The sequence below is a fragment of the Thyridium curvatum genome, assembly GCF_004353045.1.
Source record: "Thyridium curvatum strain D216 chromosome Unknown NODE_19_length_512963_cov_79.951035, whole genome shotgun sequence".
In the NCBI taxonomy this organism is placed as follows: Eukaryota; Fungi; Ascomycota; class Sordariomycetes; order Thyridiales; family Thyridiaceae; genus Thyridium; species Thyridium curvatum.
The window spans coordinates 44,567-64,116 of record NW_022156774.1 but is presented as its reverse complement, the minus strand read 5'-3'; the positions used below and the strand labels follow the sequence as shown (position 1 = coordinate 64,116).

At 53.3% G+C, this 19,550-nt stretch overlaps 7 protein-coding genes across 7 annotated transcripts; 3 read left to right on the top strand and 4 right to left on the bottom strand.

Annotated features, from left to right (window-relative positions):
- Nucleotides 1–291: 291 nt before the first annotated feature.
- On the bottom strand, nucleotides 292–1,999 carry E0L32_004079 (uncharacterized protein; the record flags this gene model as incomplete). The annotated part of the gene is made up of 3 exons (XM_031138450.1): nucleotides 292–1,439; nucleotides 1,501–1,680; nucleotides 1,750–1,999. 3 exons carry the CDS (start codon nucleotides 1,997–1,999, stop codon nucleotides 292–294), a joined length of 1,578 nt encoding a protein of 525 aa, XP_030997795.1.
- An 846-nt stretch (nucleotides 2,000–2,845) lies between these two features.
- E0L32_004078 (uncharacterized protein) lies at nucleotides 2,846–5,591 on the top strand (the record flags this gene model as incomplete). The annotated part of the gene is made up of 4 exons (XM_031138449.1): nucleotides 2,846–2,989; nucleotides 3,053–3,501; nucleotides 3,563–4,134; nucleotides 4,204–5,591. 4 exons carry the CDS (start codon nucleotides 2,846–2,848, stop codon nucleotides 5,589–5,591), a joined length of 2,553 nt encoding a protein of 850 aa, XP_030997794.1.
- Nucleotides 5,592–5,707: 116 nt separating this feature from the next.
- E0L32_004077 (uncharacterized protein) lies at nucleotides 5,708–7,548 on the bottom strand (the record flags this gene model as incomplete). The annotated part of the gene is made up of 5 exons (XM_031138447.1): nucleotides 5,708–5,899; nucleotides 5,955–6,751; nucleotides 6,803–6,990; nucleotides 7,044–7,454; nucleotides 7,517–7,548. The coding sequence occupies 5 exons, from the start codon at nucleotides 7,546–7,548 to the stop codon at nucleotides 5,708–5,710; spliced, it is 1,620 nt and encodes a 539-aa protein (XP_030997793.1).
- A 184-nt stretch (nucleotides 7,549–7,732) lies between these two features.
- E0L32_004076 (uncharacterized protein) lies at nucleotides 7,733–9,663 on the top strand (the record flags this gene model as incomplete). Its single annotated transcript, XM_031138446.1, has 5 exons — nucleotides 7,733–7,743; nucleotides 7,867–7,901; nucleotides 7,965–8,159; nucleotides 8,208–8,922; nucleotides 8,976–9,663. The coding sequence occupies 5 exons, from the start codon at nucleotides 7,733–7,735 to the stop codon at nucleotides 9,661–9,663; spliced, it is 1,644 nt and encodes a 547-aa protein (XP_030997792.1).
- Nucleotides 9,664–11,433: 1,770 nt separating this feature from the next.
- Nucleotides 11,434–14,223, top strand: E0L32_004075 (uncharacterized protein; the record flags this gene model as incomplete). Its single annotated transcript, XM_031138445.1, has 2 exons — nucleotides 11,434–12,058; nucleotides 12,110–14,223. The coding sequence occupies 2 exons, from the start codon at nucleotides 11,434–11,436 to the stop codon at nucleotides 14,221–14,223; spliced, it is 2,739 nt and encodes a 912-aa protein (XP_030997791.1).
- A 126-nt stretch (nucleotides 14,224–14,349) lies between these two features.
- E0L32_004074 (uncharacterized protein) lies at nucleotides 14,350–15,821 on the bottom strand (the record flags this gene model as incomplete). The annotated part of the gene is made up of 8 exons (XM_031138444.1): nucleotides 14,350–14,552; nucleotides 14,741–14,976; nucleotides 15,032–15,121; nucleotides 15,174–15,186; nucleotides 15,249–15,276; nucleotides 15,351–15,420; nucleotides 15,472–15,513; nucleotides 15,595–15,821. 8 exons carry the CDS (start codon nucleotides 15,819–15,821, stop codon nucleotides 14,350–14,352), a joined length of 909 nt encoding a protein of 302 aa, XP_030997790.1.
- A 402-nt stretch (nucleotides 15,822–16,223) lies between these two features.
- On the bottom strand, nucleotides 16,224–19,429 carry E0L32_004073 (uncharacterized protein; the record flags this gene model as incomplete). The annotated part of the gene is made up of 5 exons (XM_031138443.1): nucleotides 16,224–16,445; nucleotides 16,509–16,968; nucleotides 17,030–18,905; nucleotides 18,956–19,095; nucleotides 19,332–19,429. 5 exons carry the CDS (start codon nucleotides 19,427–19,429, stop codon nucleotides 16,224–16,226), a joined length of 2,796 nt encoding a protein of 931 aa, XP_030997789.1.
- Between the last annotated feature and the right edge of the window lie 121 nt (nucleotides 19,430–19,550).

Genomic DNA, 19,550 nt, shown 5'->3' with positions numbered 1-19,550 from the left:
TCTTGAGATGCGGGGAAGATGAGTCCAGCTAATCGTGTGCTACATCTTGTGATGTCAGTGGGGGCCCAGAGCGACGAACCCGAAGGACACATCCCAACATGCCATCGGTTGGGATGATGCGGGAAACTCGTTCGGAAAAGGGACACAGCTAGGGTCCTTACGTAGGTAGAATTTCGGGACGAGATAAACAATTTCTACCCCAATTTCCTTTCAAGACCTATCTATCCTACAAGACGAGAACAGCACAGTTGTACGTCGCCTCTCGTGCGATTCCCTCGTGTGTTCCCCGGTCTACGCAGTCTCCTTCTCATCTCGCGTCAGGTCCTTGGTCAGCGTCTCCGAGTCGACTGCGGTCTTGTCCCCATCAAAACGCGCCGCGATGGCCTCCAGACTCGGGCCTTTGGTCTCAACAAAGAGCTTCCAGATGAGTACAACCTCGACCGCCAGCACGCCAACGTAAACACCGTAGTACTTCCAGCCAAGCGCCTGCATACCGATGGGGTTGAGGAACACATTGACAAAGACGGCCGCCTTGCCAAAGAACATGAGGATGGAGAAGCCCTTGGCTCTGATCGGATACGGCAGGATCTCAACGGGGTATGAGTAGAGCAGGGCGTTGAAGGCCAGGTTGTAGAAGAAGTAGAAGATGAAGAGCATGGCGATGACGGCGTGAGCCGCCGCACGGTTCCCACGCTCGTTGAACAGGCCGGCGCAGAGCGTCTGTACCGAGAACACCGCGAGCATGCCGATAGCAGAGGTGAGGAACTGCGTGCGCCGCTTGAGCTTGGCTGTGGCAAAGGCAGAGCAAACCGAAGTCATCCAGTTGAAAATCATGAGGCATCCATTGATGATGTTCTGGGTGCTCGCGTCCTTGATGCCGACGGTTTCGAGGACACGAGCCAGGTAGTATGATACAAGGCCGTTGCCGGACCACTGCGAGAACAGACCGAGGAGCACCAGAGTCAGGACACGGCGGCGGTTGCCAGGCGTCGCGAGGAGCGTTTTCCAGCCAGTCTCGTTGTTGACCTCGGCCTCGATGACCGCCCGCATGGCCTTGTACTCGAGGTTGACGAGCTCCGAGGCAGCGTCGCCATTTGCATGATACTTTACCAGGAAGTCGTGCGCCATCTCTGGCTTGCCTCGGGCAATCTGCCAACGAGGCGATTCAGGCAAGAACCAGACGCCCACAGCCTGGATCAGCGCCGGGAACCCCTGGAGGTAGGAGGGGATCCTCCATGCCCACTCATTGGGGATCCGGAACGTTCCAAACGTAGTCCAGGCGGCAAACACCGCACCCAGGTACCAGGATGTCTGATATAGAGAGGTAGCAACCTGCCGGTCTTTGGGATGAGACAGCTCGGCGATCAGCATGGGCGCGTAGGCATTGGCGAAGACTAGACCAAAGCCCAAGATAAACCGCGATACGAGGAACATGCCGACTGTGTTGAACAACCTGATTAGCCTTGGGCCGGGCATCATGAGGAGAAGGATGATACTGACTGTGAACCGATGCACCCTGGATGATACCTCCGATCAGCATGATGATCGCGCCGGTAAAGATGCCCATCCGCCTTCCGTGACGGTCTCCAACCATGCTGATGAAGGGCGTGGCACAGATGCAGCCCAGTGCGATGATGGCGTTCAAGATGCCGAGAATGGCTCCTCGTGGTTTTCCAAAATCTGTACAGAGGAGAGCATCTCAAGTCAGAGACTGATGGGCATGGATAAGGAGAAGGGATGTCCACTCACAGGTGTCCCAGGTTGGGACTGCCTGAAGACCATTCATCATGGCACTGTCGAAGCCAAGGGTAATGGCAGGCACCAAGCAGCCGGGGATGATGAGGAGATACAGCCTGAGAAGGTTGCGATTTCGGTAGAACGGCGGCGACTGGTGCGAGAGCTCAAGGATTCGCTCGTCTAGCGTGTGCAGCATCGCTGTCTCGGATCGAGGATCCTCGACGTTGGACGCCGGTTGCTTGTTATCCACGCTCGTCCGCATTGTGTTGAGTACGCTGGAAACAGTCGGGAAAGGGAAGGAGAATCCTTGGATGTCAAAGGCTGCAGACTCTCAAATGGTCTATGGTCGCGGGCGCCGTCTGTCTTCTTATATTTTTTCCCCCATGGATATCGAATGGCCCATTCCCCCTCCAGATCGCATGCTACAATGGTTACATCAGCTGGCCTCCCTGGTCAGGAGTCCGGGGTAGTCTGATGTGCAGTGTTGTTGAAAATCCTACCTCCTCACGCCAACCCCAAGGCGCCCCCCGTCTCGCGAGATTCTGGGTCTAAGTGGTAATTTTCTTCGGGTGGCGCACACATCCCCAGGAACCAACAATTTTTGCCTGCTTGAAGCAAAGCTGGAGGAGCCACTGGGGAGTGGTGTTCGCCGGGTTCGCCCCGGAATCGCGGAGGATAAACCAATCACAATGCAATACTGCCGAAATAGACCGAAGGACCCGCTGCATCTCCACGGCACACCATCACGGGACCTCTCGACCTCTCGGCTTCCAACTCAGGCAATTCTTCTCTTCCCCAGTCGATATGGGACAAAACATGGGAGTGGGCCGGGCATGCCGGCCACGAATACCAGGGGTCCGGGGAATGAACAAATGAGAGTTGCTTCTCGCCGGCCGGAGGTGCAAAAGCTCGCTTGGACGAGATGCGTGATGGACGCGGTGCAACCCCACACCCACTAATGCGTATGGAGTTCTGGATCTCCGGGCCCATCCAGGGCGAAAGGAGTGAAAATCGAACAAACAGCCATTATTCTTTCCCAACACAATTCATACCTCTTAGCTTCCCCTCGTGCTTCATAGTGTCTTGCCCCTGTGCGTCAGCTTCTACAATGGGGTCAAATCCAGGCGATGTCGATGTCTCGGAACTTCTTACCAAGTTGACGCTGGAAGAGAAGGTCTCTCTTCTGGCCGGAGTCGATTGGTGGCGGACGCCTGTCATCAAAAGGCCGTCAGTATTCGTACCACACATCAAGGTCAGTGAAATGGCAGGGCATGAAAGTAGTGGGATTGTTATGCTGACTAGGAATCTTCGACAGTTCACCGACGGGCCAAATGGCGCGCGAGGCGAAAGTTATGTGAGCGGCATCAAGGCAGCGTGCTTCCCATGCGGCACCTGCGTAGGAGCGACATTTGATGCCGACCTTGCGTACCGGGTCGGAGGAGCCGTTGCCAAAGAAGCAAAGACAAAGTCTGCCGTCGCGCTCCTTGGACCGACCATGAACGTCATCCGCTCTCCTCTAGGCGGTCGGAACTATGAGACCTTTTCCGAGGACCCTTTCATGCTCGGCATCCTCGGTGCTGCCTACGTGCGCGGCTGCCAGGCGGAGGGCATCGCCGCGACGCCCAAGCACTTCGTCGCAAACGACGCCGAGAATCGGAGAACCAAGCTCTCAGTGGAGGTAGACGAGCAGACCTTGCGCGAGATTTATTTACGGCCCTTTCAGATGGTCATGAAGCTGTCTGACCCGTGGTGTTTCATGACGAGGTATAGCCAATCCCTCCCCCAAAAGGTATCCTGAGAGAAACATCCGTTAACCAAGATCCAGTTACAACAAGGTCAATGGAACCTATGTTCCCGACAGCCGGCGGCTGGTTCAAGATGTGCTCCGAGAAGAGTGGGGATTCAAGGGCACTGTGGTCTCCGACTGGGCGGGCACATACTCGACAGCGCCAGGTATAGAAGCGGGCGTGGATATCGAGATGCCTGGCCCTCCAAAGTGGCGCACCAAGGACGCAGTCACCAAGGCCGTCGAGGCGGGCACACTCAGCCAAGCCAAGGTTGATGCTAGCGCAAGACGAGTCTTGGAGCTCGCAAAGAGGCTGGGGTGCTTTGAGTATCCGGATGAGCCACCGGAGCGAGCTGTTGAAGATGCGGCAAGAGACGAGCTCATCAAGGTTGTCGGAGCCAACGGCCTCACAGTCTTGAAGAACGAGCAAGTCCTGCCCATCCCCGAGGGGTCCACAGTGGCTGTCATCGGCCAGCACGCTACGTCGATTGTCCTGGGTGGGGGCGGAAGCGCTCGTGTGGATGCGCTGCACACTGTCAACGTCCCTACAGGGTTTGAGAAGCTGGGCTACACGACCAAGGTTGCAGCCGGAGTACCCGTCTTTGGCGCAGGTAAGCCTTTCACTCACACTTGATGCGACATCTTGTTTCTGCCCGATCTACTGACACAGAGCAAAATAGTCCCTCATGCCGACCCCGCAATCGTGTTTGAGACCGGCAAGCAGGAGCTTACCGCAAACCCCGTGAAACTCGAGTGGTTCAACGGATCTGTCATTGGGGAGAATCTCGCACATGAAGAGAGGAGGCCACAAGCAGAATACATGATCAAGGAGAAGTGGCCGTCCTATCTTGAGAGAGATTGCTGCACCAGGATCACGTTTGACCTCGTTGCTCCCAGCACGGGAGACCACATCCTTTCGGTGATCAGCACGGGAAGAGCCCTGTGCTATGTCAACGACCAACTCGTCTTCACTCGAGAACAAGAAAAAGACTTGCGGCTGGAGTCGTTCTACTTCTTCAAGCGACAACTAGAGAAGCGTTTCACCTACAGCATGACCGCCGGCCAGCGGTATTCCATCCGGCTCGAATCGTGGGCTACAGAAGAGCATCTCCTAGCGGCATTGGACTGGAAGATGTTTCAGGGAAGCGCTATCCGGTTCCACGAGCATATCGACATCCCCCAACGGCTTGAAGAGGCTGCTAATATCGCCAAGTCGTGTGACTATGCGGTTGTCTGCGTCGGTAACGTCAATGAGGTTGAGTCAGAGGGCTTCGACCGCGAGACCATGGATCTGCCCGGGGAGCAATACAAGCTGATACAGTCAGTCATCTCAGCAAACCCCAAGTCGGTGGTTGTCAATTTCACCGGAGCCCCAGTGGCCATGACTCAGTTTGTCGACACGGCACCAGCCATTGTCCAAGCCTGGTTCCCAGGCCAGGAGGCGGGTGACTCGGTTGCCGCCGTCCTCTCTGGGAATGTCAACCCCAGTGGCAGACTGCCCCTATCCTGGCCCAAGAGAATTGAGGACAATTCCTCGTTCGGCAACTTCCCCGTAGACTCACACGACATCCTTCGCTACGAGGAGGGCCTTGATGTGGGCTACAAATGGTACGATCGACCTGATGCGCCCGAACCGCTGTTTCCCTTCGGATTTGGTCTGTCATACACTACTTTCAGTCTTGAAAGTGCTTCCATTCTCGGGCAGGATGCCATTTCTGATAAGAACGGATACATTACTGTCAAAGCCACAGTCAAGAACACCGGGATGAGAGCTGGAAAATGCCTGGTGCAATTCTATGTGGCCAGGACGCCTTCAGACAAAGGCTATGTCACTCTTGCACCTCTCAAACGGCTCGAAGGTGTTGCCAAGGTTCATGTCGAGCCTAGCGAGACCCAAGAGGCCGTTGTTCAGCTCGATAAATATGCTGTGAGCTCGTACGACAAGGACAACTCTTGTTGGTTAGCTGAGAAAGGCGCCTATCAAGTGTTGGTAGGGCTGTCAAGTGTGGATATTGCACACAGGATCAACTTCTCCCTGCCGGATTCATTCACTTGGCAAGGCGTCTGATGTATTTTCCGGAGATAGATTCCTCACAAGGCATTTATTATAGACATGACTACATCAGATTCTCCGCATTCTACTTGGCTAATACCCCCATCATCCGAACCCGGCCTACCAGAGAGTTAGCGAGAGAACCCAATAACATTGAGGACGAGGGCTTGCGACTTCGTACCTGCTGCTCGAAGAGACATTGTTCCCCATTGGCTGCCTATGCACAAAACCTCACTCACAAGCCGGCTATTCTGATCGAAGATTTCTCCTGGGCATTCGTGGTTCTGGTTGAAAGCCTCCCAGAAGCCCTCCAGGTGCTCAATCTTGACTCGGTTAGTCCATTTTCAGTCTCCCACGATGACGGCGGGAGACACTTACCACCCAGTTGTACATTCTTGTGCGGACCTTCAGCCGGTCCACACAGTTCTGGAGCGTTGCGATTTCGATGCCAAGTCTTTCTATGTCGTGGCGTGATGATGCCTTCATGCGAGCATGAGCATGAACGATAGTGGCAACTGTGAGTATCTGCCCCATCTGAAGATTATGCAGGTCAAAGCCAGCCTGTTCGAATGTGTACTGTATGATGCCTGTGATTGATTGTGCATGCTCGTAGCAGTGACCCTCCCATTCTGGATGACAAAATGGTTCGCAAACGGACTTCTCCAGACCCCGTAGCGAGCAGAAAGTCACAAGCTGTCCAGCGTGATGATAGAGGAGATGCAAAAAGGCAAACCGCCGAAGTGTCCCCCGGTCCTTGTTTGCGATCAGATTTGCCGTGTCATACCTATAGTACGAGTTCAGGGTGGAAAAGACAACGTCTAGCTCTGTCTTGCTTCGTTCGAGTTCTGTTATTGAGCCGCCGTTTCGGTAGACCAGACCGATCTCGTGGATGATCCTGGACAACTGAACTAGAAGATTATAGATCCTTCCGTGGTTCGATTCTAACGGGGCTTGCGCTTGCGTCCGGTGCTTCAATGCCCAAAATTCATCCTCGCCCATGGTTGATGGGATGGGAAAGTCGTCTGGCAACAGTGTCGGTAGCCGAAGCGGGAGGCTCAAAAGCTGGTCCATGAGCAGGACTGTGCAGACAAGCCTCCGGTTCAATTCTGTAGAAACAGTGTCTGGCTCTTGCTGCTCGTCGAGTCGAAGGACTTGCATCATGGTTACGGCAAGACCTAGGACAGTCAGTGAGATAATCTGCCGTGAGTAGGGACAACAAAACATACTCAGCAAAACATAGGCCTGCCTTGATCCTCCGTAGGTAATCTTGTAAGTACTCAAAAGCACCAAGGCTTGAGCATTGGTAATAGAGGGGCTATCAAAATTTGGCTCGAGGAGCTGCCTCGCATGATCAAAGAAAAGCTCTCCCCTGTTGCACGGCGCCGACTCGTCCTGAAAGGGGGCGTGAGAGAATCTTGTGAGGGTCAGAGTGGTTCCGGGATTGACAAGGCAAACCTTCTGACAGACCTGATACTTAACGCCATTATAGAGTAGAGCAATACTTCGGGGGCCTCCCCGAGAAGGAACTGTCTGAGAAAAAGCTCTTCATCAAACATGAAATGCACATCGGCAAAGTGATCAAAATAGAGCAGGAGGAGAGACTGCGCTAGCTCCCGCTCTCTCAAGACGTCTTGTGGCCGCCCGAGACCGATGTCGATCTTGCCCTCATCATCCGTCAGACGGTAGTTGGGCGAGGGGTGGGATGAGCCGCTGTCAAAGCCGGGACGAACGATAAAACCGCGGTCAGGCGCAGCACTGGGTGTGCCTGGAGCGATCTCCCATGCTGACTTTCTTACATAGGAGCAAGAAGTCTTGCGGACCGAACAATAGTGACAGCTGACACCTTCGCGGTCGACCACGCACTTGACTTTCTTGGCCCTGGATCGCTAGTCAGGAAAGAGGCCATCAACTGCAACTGGCATCGAAGATGGGTCACTGACCTGCAGTTTGCACATGCTATAGAGGGCCTCATGGTGCGGTAATGAATGGCATTGTGAGAACCCACCAGGTGCACATTGTGATCTGGACATATCTAGGTCATTGAGGGTCACGCGTCGTCGTGAGAGAGTTGGCGGGGGCCTTGTTTTGGCCTCGGCCCTCAGGTGTGGATCACGTGGAAAGCGAAATGGACCTTACTCCATAGAGGGCCCTCTAAAATGCGTGGTAGGTAAGTTTGGTTTTGCATCGTTGCTTTTTACGTGTCTTCATTCCTAACCCGAAGAAAGGGCTGAGCCGATATTGTCTCAGTAGACCATCCTCGCTGGCAGATCCTCTTAATCAGAAGATCTAGTGCTCCCGAACCAATTGCATTCACGATCAGGATGGGTGAGTTGAGTCCCCGTGCTGAGTGGAAAAGGCCCGTCGTTGGCTCTGGCTGACTCACGCTAGGTCTGGGTAGTTGGCTATTTGGCAAGGGCCAGCAGTACCGCGGTGTGTTCCTGGGGCTAGACTGCAGCGGGAAAACGACTCTGCTGTACCAGTTGAAGCTGGGAAAGGCAGTCAGGACGATACCCACTATAGGATTCAATATCGAGACAATTGTGCACCACAGCGGTTCTAAATTTGAGCTGTTAGAAGTCGGTGGTAAGTGCTACGCAGGCCATAATAACCCCTTCCCAGGTTGTGATGTAGTTATGCTGAATCCTTCATCCTCTGTCTCAGGATGCGACCAGATGCGACCGCTGGTCAAACATTACATCACCCCGGAATCCTTCATAGTCTACATCTTTGACCTCTCTGATAAAGAGCGCATGGATGAAGCACTAGCTGATTTCACATCCGCACTGGAGATGATCAAACTGATAGGGTCTCAATATGTTTGGGTTGTATTCAACAAGCAAGACATTTCCCAATCGAGCAATAATGCGAACGACCAGGAGAGAGTCACTGCCAAACTGCAACATGCAGCGATCCCATACAGGGAACACATTTGCCTCACAGTCTTGAATCTTCCCGGCTTCAGCGCGGAGCACGGCACGCAGACCAACGCGATGTTGGACGAGATACAAACAACGTTATCTAGTTCACTCAACACAGCTCCGTCAGTATCCAACGGCTCATCCGAAAGTAACCCACCCCCGTCGCAAGGAATTTCCAACGAGGAGCTGCTCGATCGGATCCAGAAGGCAAATTCGCTCTCACTAGATGCCGGTACTTTTTGGGATGCATTCCTGACCGGCCAACTTGAAGCATGGGATCACTATTCACATCTAAGAGCTGGGTATCTAGTCATTCTCAAGCAGTATCCTTCAGCAAATGGCGTGTTTCATAGCTCGGACGCTTTCATTACACACCTAGAACGGCTCAGAGCGACGAATCCGCAGAGATTCAAGAACACCACTCACAGGTAAGTCCCTCACGTTGTGACAGAGATCAAGTCTAATACTGCGTCCTCCGCAGAACAATGACAGTTTTTTGGGTTCTCCAAATCTTCAGAGCCGCAAGTAAATATCACCTCGACAAAGGCTTACCTGGTCCCCCAACACCGGAGCAGTTCGGTGCTGTACTCTCCAACGAACCAACCTTGATGGATTCCAGTATTTGGAAACGGTATTATTCCAAGGATCTCATGTTCTCCCCAGAAGCAAAGGAGTCCTGGCTTCCGCCGGATCTTCGGCCGTTCCCACCGACGATTGGAGCCATGGACTCAAGCGCTGCTACCAATGAGTCTTCAAGCAACGACGAACACCTGCTCGAGTTCGGATTCACTGTTGCTCAGAGCGCGGCTAGATCAGGTGTCCGCCGTGGAAAAGTCGTCAAGCAGGCTCTGGAAACGCTCGAGGTGTCCACTATACGTCGCAGGGCAGTGAGCCAGACTGTATCCCCCTACTCTGAGACACAAGCATATTTCTGGATCCAGCTTGCCACTGCTGCCTTGGGCTCTCTTGCAGGAACTGGACGGGGCACCGAAGGGGAGGCCTCCCACCCCGTCTCGGCGATGACGTTTGCAGAGTTCAAAGAAAGGTCGGGGCTCTCCGGGTCGGCGTGGAAGGAGTATTACTCAGCGCCCTTGTGGGAGAGCATAAAAGCTCGCACTATCTTCACCAACTCGGACTTGAAGCCCTTACCAAACGTAATAAGGAGATAGCCCGGTTTGATCAACTGAAGACTCTTGGTCAGGGCGATAATAGTTGCGCATTTTTCATACGCCATTTGGCATAGTCGCATTTGATGATAATCCTTCTGACTCCTCGTGGATTGCAAAGTTGTTGTGTCAAAGTGGCTGCATTCCTCGGTGTCAGCATCGAGTCGGGCATTCTATGCCGGAGTATCTGATGCGGTAAGCTCTCCCGAATTCCCGACAGGAACCATGGATCGCCTATGAACTTAAACGGCGACGTGACGGCCTTGCAATCAGGCCGCCTTATGTGAGATGCGGAACACGTTCCGACTGCGTCCAATACTCCTCCTTGAAGATTTCTACACGGTCGCATGACAGGTATGTTGTGACTGCCTCATCTGTATTCCGTGTTATGATGGCCATTCTTCTATTCTCTGGAATAGTCAGCCTTGCAAGGGTTCCAAGCCCGTTGTCACAGCTCAGGGATTGGTCCGGCAACTTCGCTTCGTCGGTCCTGGTTGCCGTATCGCATAAGCAAGCAAGCCATATCTCCAACCAGTGTAGAACCCACTATGCATCACTTTCAAGATTTATCTACCCGTTCAACAACCTGGTATCTTGGAATCTTGGCTTCGGTAACCCTTCCGGAAAGACCTGACCAAGAACTATGACCATACTTGAGATTACAACACGGCCTCGTCTGAGTGCCAAGTATTTCTCGTAAAAATCAAACAATGAAGCACGGTCACGAGCAAATTTCATGCTGTTTCAGATGGTTCGACAATCTCAATGATGATCGTATCTTGACTTCATACGCCTTGCCCCAAGACCAGAACCAAAAGGTGGTCCCCTGACGGATCGACGAGGAGGCTCACATGCCCACTCATGTCATCTCTTCGCTGTATCCGCCGCGAAGGCAACGATATCTAAAATCTCATGTAATTACAACACATCCAGTTGGTGTACAGAGGTGCCGTGTGCGTGACAATGTGAAATTGGTTGTCGGTGTCGTTGAGATGGCTTGAGATATCAGGGCCATACGTGGTCACCTTCATTTCCGGTCCCGAGACCTTGATTGATCGGGTTGTTATCTACCGGGATCAATACGCACCACCTTCCTCATCAAGCCCTAAGAATCCTTCCTCTTATCACGACCCCTGGGTCTGACCATGGCCACGGGAGACTGTGAAAGAACTGGCATCTTGGGGCTCGAGCCAAGCTGCTTCCTCTTTCGAAGCTGAGCTTATTCTGAACAGGAACTGTCCGACCTGTGACACATGTGCCGCTAGCCGAATTTGCAGCTAGGCCCTTGCCAGGGGTAGCATTGCTGCTGACGTTACATCAACTTCCACCGACCTTGCGTCTGGCTCCCCCGCCGGTGCTCTCCCATACGCCTGGGTCTAAACACCGCGATAAACGATCTGTCACCTGAGCTCTCGAATATCTCTCGCAGTGTCCACCACCTCTCTCGGCGGTCCAGTGGAGGATTTCACTGGAAGCATGAGCATAGGTTTGTGGTCGCTTACGCCTCCCCCCACGGTAAGACATAGCGTCAGTGCAACTTTTGATGACTGTTTTGGAACCTTGACAGGGGACTAACTCACAATCAATGTGCTGACCTGCCTGTTGGAGAAAATGCTATGACTAAGAGTGTGGAATGGCGTTCTAAACTTCCTCGTCAATGATATCGGTGCGTTAATATGACATGGACTATATATTGATCTAAAGATCTCCCAGGTTGCCATTTCTTTTTCCAAAACAAACTACTGCAACTTGTCTTACGGCTTTAGCACCGCCATGCCTGTTTTATTCTATACTCTCTTTCTACTTTTTTCATGGTCTCTCTGCACCACCGCTGGTGCTGTCACTGGCGCGTTCATTATTGAGCTTGCAGATGGTTTCTCGCTTCAGTCATTCCATGACAATGCAAAGGACTTGAAATACACGATTCGGCACACCTTCGACAAGCCAGGTATCTTCGTTGGTCTTTCAGTCACCCTCAGCGAGAGAGATAGTCCCTCAGACCAGGAGGAGCGGCTTGCTAGTATCCCCGGCGTGAACACTGTTTCACAAGTCGTGCAATATGAAGTTCCAGTTGAGCCTGTCAAACAAGTCTCGTCGCTCGATCATCAAGTCGCCCGATCTTTGATGAAACGCCAGGATGATCCTGGCAACTTTGACTTTACCCTTGCCATGGGAGGCGTTGACAAACTTCATGAGGTAAACATCAAGGGCAATGGCATCAAGGTTGGGTTTGTTGACACTGGAATCGACTACAACCATCCAGCTCTTGGCGCGGGCTATGGACCTGGGAAGAAGATTGCGGGAGGTTATACATTCATAGCCGACGATGGCACCCTGGTCGAAGGCCCTGATCCTTTTGCCAACTGCTCGGAGGCGCATCATGCTACTCATGTGGCAGGTCAGTATTCCTCAGACAACAGGACCAATAATTCAAACTGACCAAAATCAGGGATTGTTGGTATGGAGCCTCTTGAATTTCCCGAGGGTTTCCCAATCACTGGTGTAGCCCCAGAGGCGTCACTTTACGTCTACCGCGTATTTAGCTGCCAAAGCCCTGGAAACGGAGGTCGGGGAGGAACGAATGAGATGATCATGAAGGCAATGATGAAGGCACTCGATGACCAAGTTGACATCCTTAGCATGTCCCTTTCCCTCAACGATGGTCAGGTATCCCCCATTCCCAAATCGGATCCTGTCGCTGGGATTGCGCAAAAGCTTCACGATGCCGGCATCGCTGTCTCTGTGGCCATGGGTAATACAGGCTCTCCCAACGCCTACAGCCATGAGCTGCATACCCAGACGCTGCCTAGCGAGCTGTCAACTGTCATCTCTGTCGGCTCAATCGCCAATATACGGTTCCCTCTGGTGTACAGCAATACAGACTCGAGCGGCGCAGAATTGCACTATGCATCTATATGGCCGATCAACAGGCCAGATGGTCTAGATGTGTATGTCATCGAAGGGGATGGTTGCGACAGCAGTGCATGGGAGAATGCGGTGAATTTCGTGCAGGCAAACGGCACGCTTAACAATACTATTATCGTCTACCAAACAACCGACAGCTGCCGGCCCCAGGAAGCCCCATGCTGTCGGGAAACTGCAGCACCACCATACATTCTGGCAGCGGATGGCAACAACACCAACGTATACAACATGGATTACGAATCCCCCCTTCCGGATCGATTTAATGACGGCGCGACCAAAGCATATACAATGATCCCACCCGACTCCGTGACCCTCCTGAGCAACTACCAGGCCGCAGGCGGCTTCGGAAACTACAAGCTGTTCTTCAGCAGCAACAATACGCTCCATCCGAAACAGCGCGTGGGGGGCGAGCCAGATTGGTTCACGTCCTATGGACCGATCTGGCATACCTACGAGCTGAAGCCGCAGATCTCAGCACCCGGAGGACACATACTATCCACTTTCCCTTTGCCTTTAGGGGGATATGGCATCATTTCTGGAACTTCAATGGCCACCCCGTACATCGCTGGGTGCTACGCCCTTGTCAAATCTCGGTTCCCGACCCTGTCTGTTGATGAGATCCTTGTGCTGCTTCAGACCACAGCCAGTCCTGTCACCTGGCCATACAACGAGGCAATGCTCGCGACAACTGCACAGCAAGGGGCCGGGCTCGTCAATGCCTACGACGCGATCATGGCCCAGTCTCGCGTCTCTCCAGGCCAGCTCGTCGTCTCGGATAACAACCGCACGACCTTTGGTGTGGTTAACTTTACCGTCGAGAACCGGGGTGACAGCACACAAACGTACACCCTGGGTCACAGGGGGGCCGGCTTCATAAACGACTTGCTGAACTTCATGGAGATGGTGCAGAGACCCGTGTACGGTTCGGCCGATTTCCCCACCCCTACATTTGACCTAGCTCCCGGGGCAGCGACGCAGATCTTTGCGACGGTGATCCCGCCTGCCGAAGCCGACGCCCAGAAGCGGCCTATCTTTGGAGGCTACATCGACATTGTTCCTGCGACAGGCGCGAACCTGAGTATTCCTTACTCGGGTCCTGCGTTTTCGCCTTTCAACACCGACTACATCACGTACATCCCAGCGGACGCGAACGGAGAACGAGGCCAACCGGCAATTTACTTTGTCAACGACACTAATGGAGAGCGCTTTTACGACATCGGCTTCGTAGAGGTCAACCGCACTGCCCAATACGGCTCCTTGCTCAACCGCATCCAATGGACTACGCTCTGGCGCGTCGACATTCTTCCTGCTAATACCACCATCCCGGCTCATCGTTACGGTGCCAACATTACTGTCCCGGGAGATTATGTCTATGAAGGATCCGCGGATCCTCTGGCAGCTCGACTCTTTTCTTACACCAGCTATGGCAACCTCTTTACCCGGACGGGCTTAGAGGACCCGGGCACTCGGGTGTTCCCTAGTGGAAGCGGATTCACCGTCACTGACGACGCGGGTCAGCAGCGAACTTTGGGACCGGGCGATTACCGATGGTACTTCAGTGTGTTGCGAATGGGAGGTGATCCGGGGCAGCTAGGTGATTATGATAGCTGGCTTGGTCCAATTATCCGCTTTACTTAAAGGCAGTGAATATAAACCCAGATATGATCTTCGCTAGACCTTTGATACTTGAGAATAACCCAAGCTTGTGACATATAGTAATTTTCCGTCTCCGAACGGAATGTAAACACCGTAGCATCGTGACAATCACGGCTTGCGGGCCCAGACGCACTTGATCCTAAAGTAGGGGTGGTGTTTGCCGCTAGTGAACTCGCGTCGTAGGTGGGCGATGTAGACTTGGATCTCGTCCATGGTCCAGCCGAGCACGTTGGCCATAAACAACACGAAGCCCTCGGTGTCGGACATGACGGCGAGGTGGCCAAAGGCGCCAATCTCCTTGAGCTTTTGCTCTTTTGGCCAACGTCCCAGGGGCACCTACAGCAGTCGGCATGGTTAGCGGTGCTCTTGGATGTGGTTGGATCAGCGTTGCTGCATGCCTTGAAGTCCCATTCCTGAATATCCACAAACCCAGCCTCCTCCATTGACTTCCTCTGCGTGCCGTCCTCGAGGACGGTAAAGCTACGCCCGATCTTCTTACCACCTTCGACGAAGAAAGTACCCCACTTGGCCATGCTCTCGCCCAGGGTGTCGTCGTCGGTCTCGAGCACGGGCGAGCCGTCGTAGCTCTCGAGCCAGGCACCCGGCTTGAGGACCTTGTAGGCCTGCTTGAAAAGTTCAGGCCAGTCGGCGATGCTGCCGACGAGGTAGCGGATATGGACATAGTCGAAGGAGTTGGCGGGGAAGGTCCAGTCTTGTGTGCAGTCTTCAATCTCGCTACAGCTTGTCAATCTGTTCTTCAGTTTCTCTGCCTATCGCAAGGATGTCTTACAATTTCAGGTTCGGCGGAACCCAGCTAGGCTGAATCGGCGAGATGTCGGTGCCGATGACTTCGCAATTGGGATACTGGTCCGCAAAGTCACTTCGTAACTATTAGTATGTGCTCACGCTCACAATCATAGCAAGCTCCTCACATAGCCCAAAGACCTATCAGATGGTTAGTCCATTACCTGCAGTGCAGTTTCAACAATCCTGGAATTAAGGCTTACCAGTGCCTGTACCGATGTCCAGAACTTTCTACAGATAATTACAATTAGATGTCAGCTCACAACTACTTAAATAACTTCAGTTGCGGAAAAGGCTTCACGTACCTGTAGCTTCTCCCGCTGTAGGGGAGCCAGATACAACCGGCCATCCATGGTGAGGGTCATGAGATGGCCGCTGTCACCAGATCAGCAAAGTTCGCCAGCCAGTTGATTAGATCGAGCCTACAGGATGTCCATCGACTCGCTCTGGCGCTCATCATTAGATCCCCTAGATTTGAGAGAACTTCAGAAACTACGACTAAATGCATTTGTTTGCCACTGGCACGCCGTAGGCTGGGGATACACTGACCAGTATTTCGCATTGCCCTGTTCGCTGTGGTACGTCCTGCCATGGATGGTCCTGTACTTGAGGATCGACGAGGATACGGACGCAGTCGAGCTCATCGCGTCCCCACCGAAGGCGGAATCCACATCGTTGTCAAAGTCGGGGTCGTCGTCGGCGGGGATGGGCTCCGCACCAGCCGTTGGTGGCAGCACCGTCTGGCCAGGGGCGACAGGGTTGTCAGTCTCGGCCATGTTTATCGAGGGGCGATTGGCTGCTGATCTACTGAAGGTCTACGTGGAATAGGCGCCTGGGAGGGAAAAGCAAATAATCACAGCGGCACCCTTGACCGCACAAAGCAAGTGGTGTGAGTTGAGGGAAAACAGAGAACGGGGTGCATGCAAGTGTGAGGGGTTATCAGATGCGGGGACCAATACTTTCTCCCTCCTGGTCGAGGTGGAAGCGGGGGGGCCTGGATTCTAATGAACAGTCGATATTAGATCAATCATCTGAGTATCCAGCGTGGAACAGGACTCTTGCTGGAGACAATTCCGTACTCGTGAGAAAGCAGTGTGTGGGCAAGGCAGAGAGATATTAGCTCCAGTTCAAGCTAAGTACATAATTAGAACAAACAATCCCACTGAGTGTGCTACCAACTAAGCGCCCTCTGACCCATATTGCTGCGTCCATTGTGTGTACTTTGTGAGCTCCTCCGGCGCAACTGACGACTTCCCATCTCCTAAGCACTGAAAGACATCCTCTGCCGTTATCGACGGCTCTTTCACTTGGTCGGCAGGGACCTGCTTCCACGTCATGGGCATCGCACCAGGCTCATATGGCGAGCAGGGAGTGAACCACGCTCCCTTGGACGCAGGCAGCTGCGAATGCATGTCAGTCTAGCATCTAGCATCGAGAAGGAAGATCGGTACAAAGCAACCTACTCTCCGGAAGTGAGTTGCACTATGGACCTTTTTGACCGGGACCATCAACGCGTCCTGGACAATATTGGCGATGTCGCTGCCGGAAAAGCCATCAGTCCTGCGAGACAGCTCGGCAAATTTTTGCTCCGTAAACCCCTGGCACAACTCTCCGGAATGGATCTTGAAAAGCGCCCTGCGTGCATTCTCGTCCGGCAAAGGGATATGGATACGTTTTTGGAAGCGGCGTCGGACTGCAGGGTCCAGAGACCAGGGCAAATTGGTGGCAGCAAGTATTAGCACGCCCTCGTTATCGTTACCGACCCCATCCATCTGAACGAGAAACTCCGTCTTCATCCGGGCCGTGTCTTCGTTGCCGCCGTTCGCACCACCTTCTCGATTAGCGCAGATGGCATCGATTTCATCAATGAAGATTATTGAGGGCTTCTTCTCTCGGGCTAGTTTAAACAGCTGTCGAACAAGTCTGGTCATTCTGTAAGTACAGGCTCAATGAAACCCGGCCGGGGGGGCGATCCAAGACCTACGTTTCGCTTTCTCCATACCATTTGGACATCACATCGCTGCTACTGATTCTAAATAGCGTGTATTCCACCTCGGTGGCGATCGCCTTGGCGAGATAGCTTTTGCCGGTTCCTGGGGGGCCGTAGAGTAGAATCGCCCTTCTTGCCTTGCGCTTACCCTTGAACATCTGTGGGAAACGTAGCGGAAAGATGATGGCTTCTTGAAGTTCAGTCTTGGCTGACTCAAGCCCAGCCACGTCTTCCCACTTGACATTAGGCTTTTCCGAGACGATGGAACTCATCAGTGACTCCCGAAGCTTCATGTCCTGGAACTTGCGGCTGGGCTTGTCTTGATCATCGGGCTCATGGTTCCAAGGGTACTCAGGCACATTGTTAGACTCTTGTTCCCACGAAATATCGATGATATTGGCGGGTTTCCTTTGCTGAGACACAAAGGCGGACTGCGATCCTGTCGCCTCGGGTCGAGTCGAACTAAAAGCGTCTGTAATTCGCAGAATTTGCTGCTTGTGCCCGCAATCTCCACCATAGTGACCAAGACACTCCTCGCAAATCTGTCTTGATTCCCCATAGTCATCAAATTGCCCACACTGGAACATATAGCTTCCGAAACCACACGGATAGCCGCAGAGATCACAAGGCACCTCGTCAAAGACGAGGTAGTCCTGCACATCGGCAGGTCTTATGATACCCTTCTCCATTCCATGCGGGCATCTGTTGCCTCCAGAATAGCAGACTTCGCAGTAGTCAAGATTTCCACCATTGCACACTGGGCAATGGTACAGGAAGGAATCGTACTTGATCAGCTGCCCGCATGCGTCGCAGGTGCATTGCATGTCGGTTTCGAGCTCCTTGACACTAGCAGCTTGAACCCCCGTCGCTACTGCAGTACTGCCGTGCTGATGTCTCCGATCTGTCTCGACTAGGATTGTGGTGGCGAGATGGAGCTTGATCAACCACATCGCGTTGACAAACTCGGCCTCGTCAAAACGCCCGTTCTGGTCAGCATCAGTTTCGTCCCATATCCTATCCAGGAAGTCTTGGCTGGCACCCGTCTCCATGAATATGACGGCTGCCATCATTCCGGACAAATACGGCTTCCCGGAGGCGTGCTTCGCGAACTGGCTCTTGTATTCCTGCTTCGCTGCCTCTGGTATTTCTGTTGCGGACGCACCAGGATCGAGCCCCTCTTCTTGGATTGATGGCGTTGCGTCCGTTGAGGGTTGTGTCTGTGCAGAGCCAGGATAGGGAGGCGGCGGTGTGCCTGATCGTTCGGCACCGGAGGGAGGATCGGCTTCATTGCTGGTCGCGTGGGAAGGCAGCTGTTGGATAGTCTGAAGAGATGGTCTTCTGTTGCGAACAACCTCCATCAGGAACTCCGAACTGAACTGAGTCTCGGACACCGAGAATGGATATTGTGGCTCCTCGGTGTGTAAAGCTAAGACTTCAAAGAAGAAACGGTCACTGTTGTATGGGCATAGCGTGGTCCCGCGACCAAGCGAATACCCGTTTGTCTCGATCTGGGTGAGAAGCTTTTCCAAATTATCTGACAGATTGACCCAGAGAATCTTCCGTTCTGTCTGGATAATGACCGAGTCATTGTACCCAAACCATGCATTCTTGATCACCGACACTTGTCTATCGTAAGGCGCAACAGTGCTGAGGTCAAGATAAGGTCCGAGGTCGCTGTAGAAGGTGTCAGGGAAACTTCCCTGTCGAGAGAGCTGGATCGTGTCATCGCTAAACCGCATCAGCCAGGCGCCCTGGTGAGAGAAGCTCACATGCTCGACGCAAGTATCCGGGTCGCGCTGCTGTTGCTGCTGGATCGCGCTGACCAGGTCATCACGATTCGTCAACACTAGGAAGCACGTCAGTTCCACGTCTAGAATCAGGTTCACGCAGAACCAATACAATTCCTGGGACAGGCCCTACAGGATTCATCCTTGAGCAACACGCAGTAGTCGCCGTTTGGTGCTGTGCTCAACCACTCGATTTTCGTTCCAACATCTGGATCACGCGGACGTGCAGCCTCGATTTGACCCCATGAACGTTGAAAAGATCCGAGGTTCCTCCTAAATACTAATCAGTACAACAATTCAGGTAGCAATGAATCCGCCCATGGAAGACTTGCTGCATGCAAAAGATATCGTTACCCAACGCCCACGAGGAATCATCCCGCCCGAAGTAGAAGAACACCATCGGTAGGGACGAACTGTGAGTATTCCGGAAAGGACATCGAGGGCAAGGGAGCAGAAGGGGGTTGCCGACTCTCGCCCGGGTCAGGCGGGTAGATAACTCCAGTCCCTACCTTGCAACCTCACCTCGAGCATTGCGTGCGGCTGAGTTCAGCCGCTCGGGGTTCTGGACTAGATGCTCCTGGACATCGGATGTTGCCGGGCTCCACATGCAAGCCCCCAGTCTTGGCACTTTGACCGCCTCCCTAAAGCACAAATCGCCATTCGCGGATCCCGCGGGCTGCGCTCCGGCTCGTCCCCAAACATACACATTCAAGACCTAGCTGCATGTG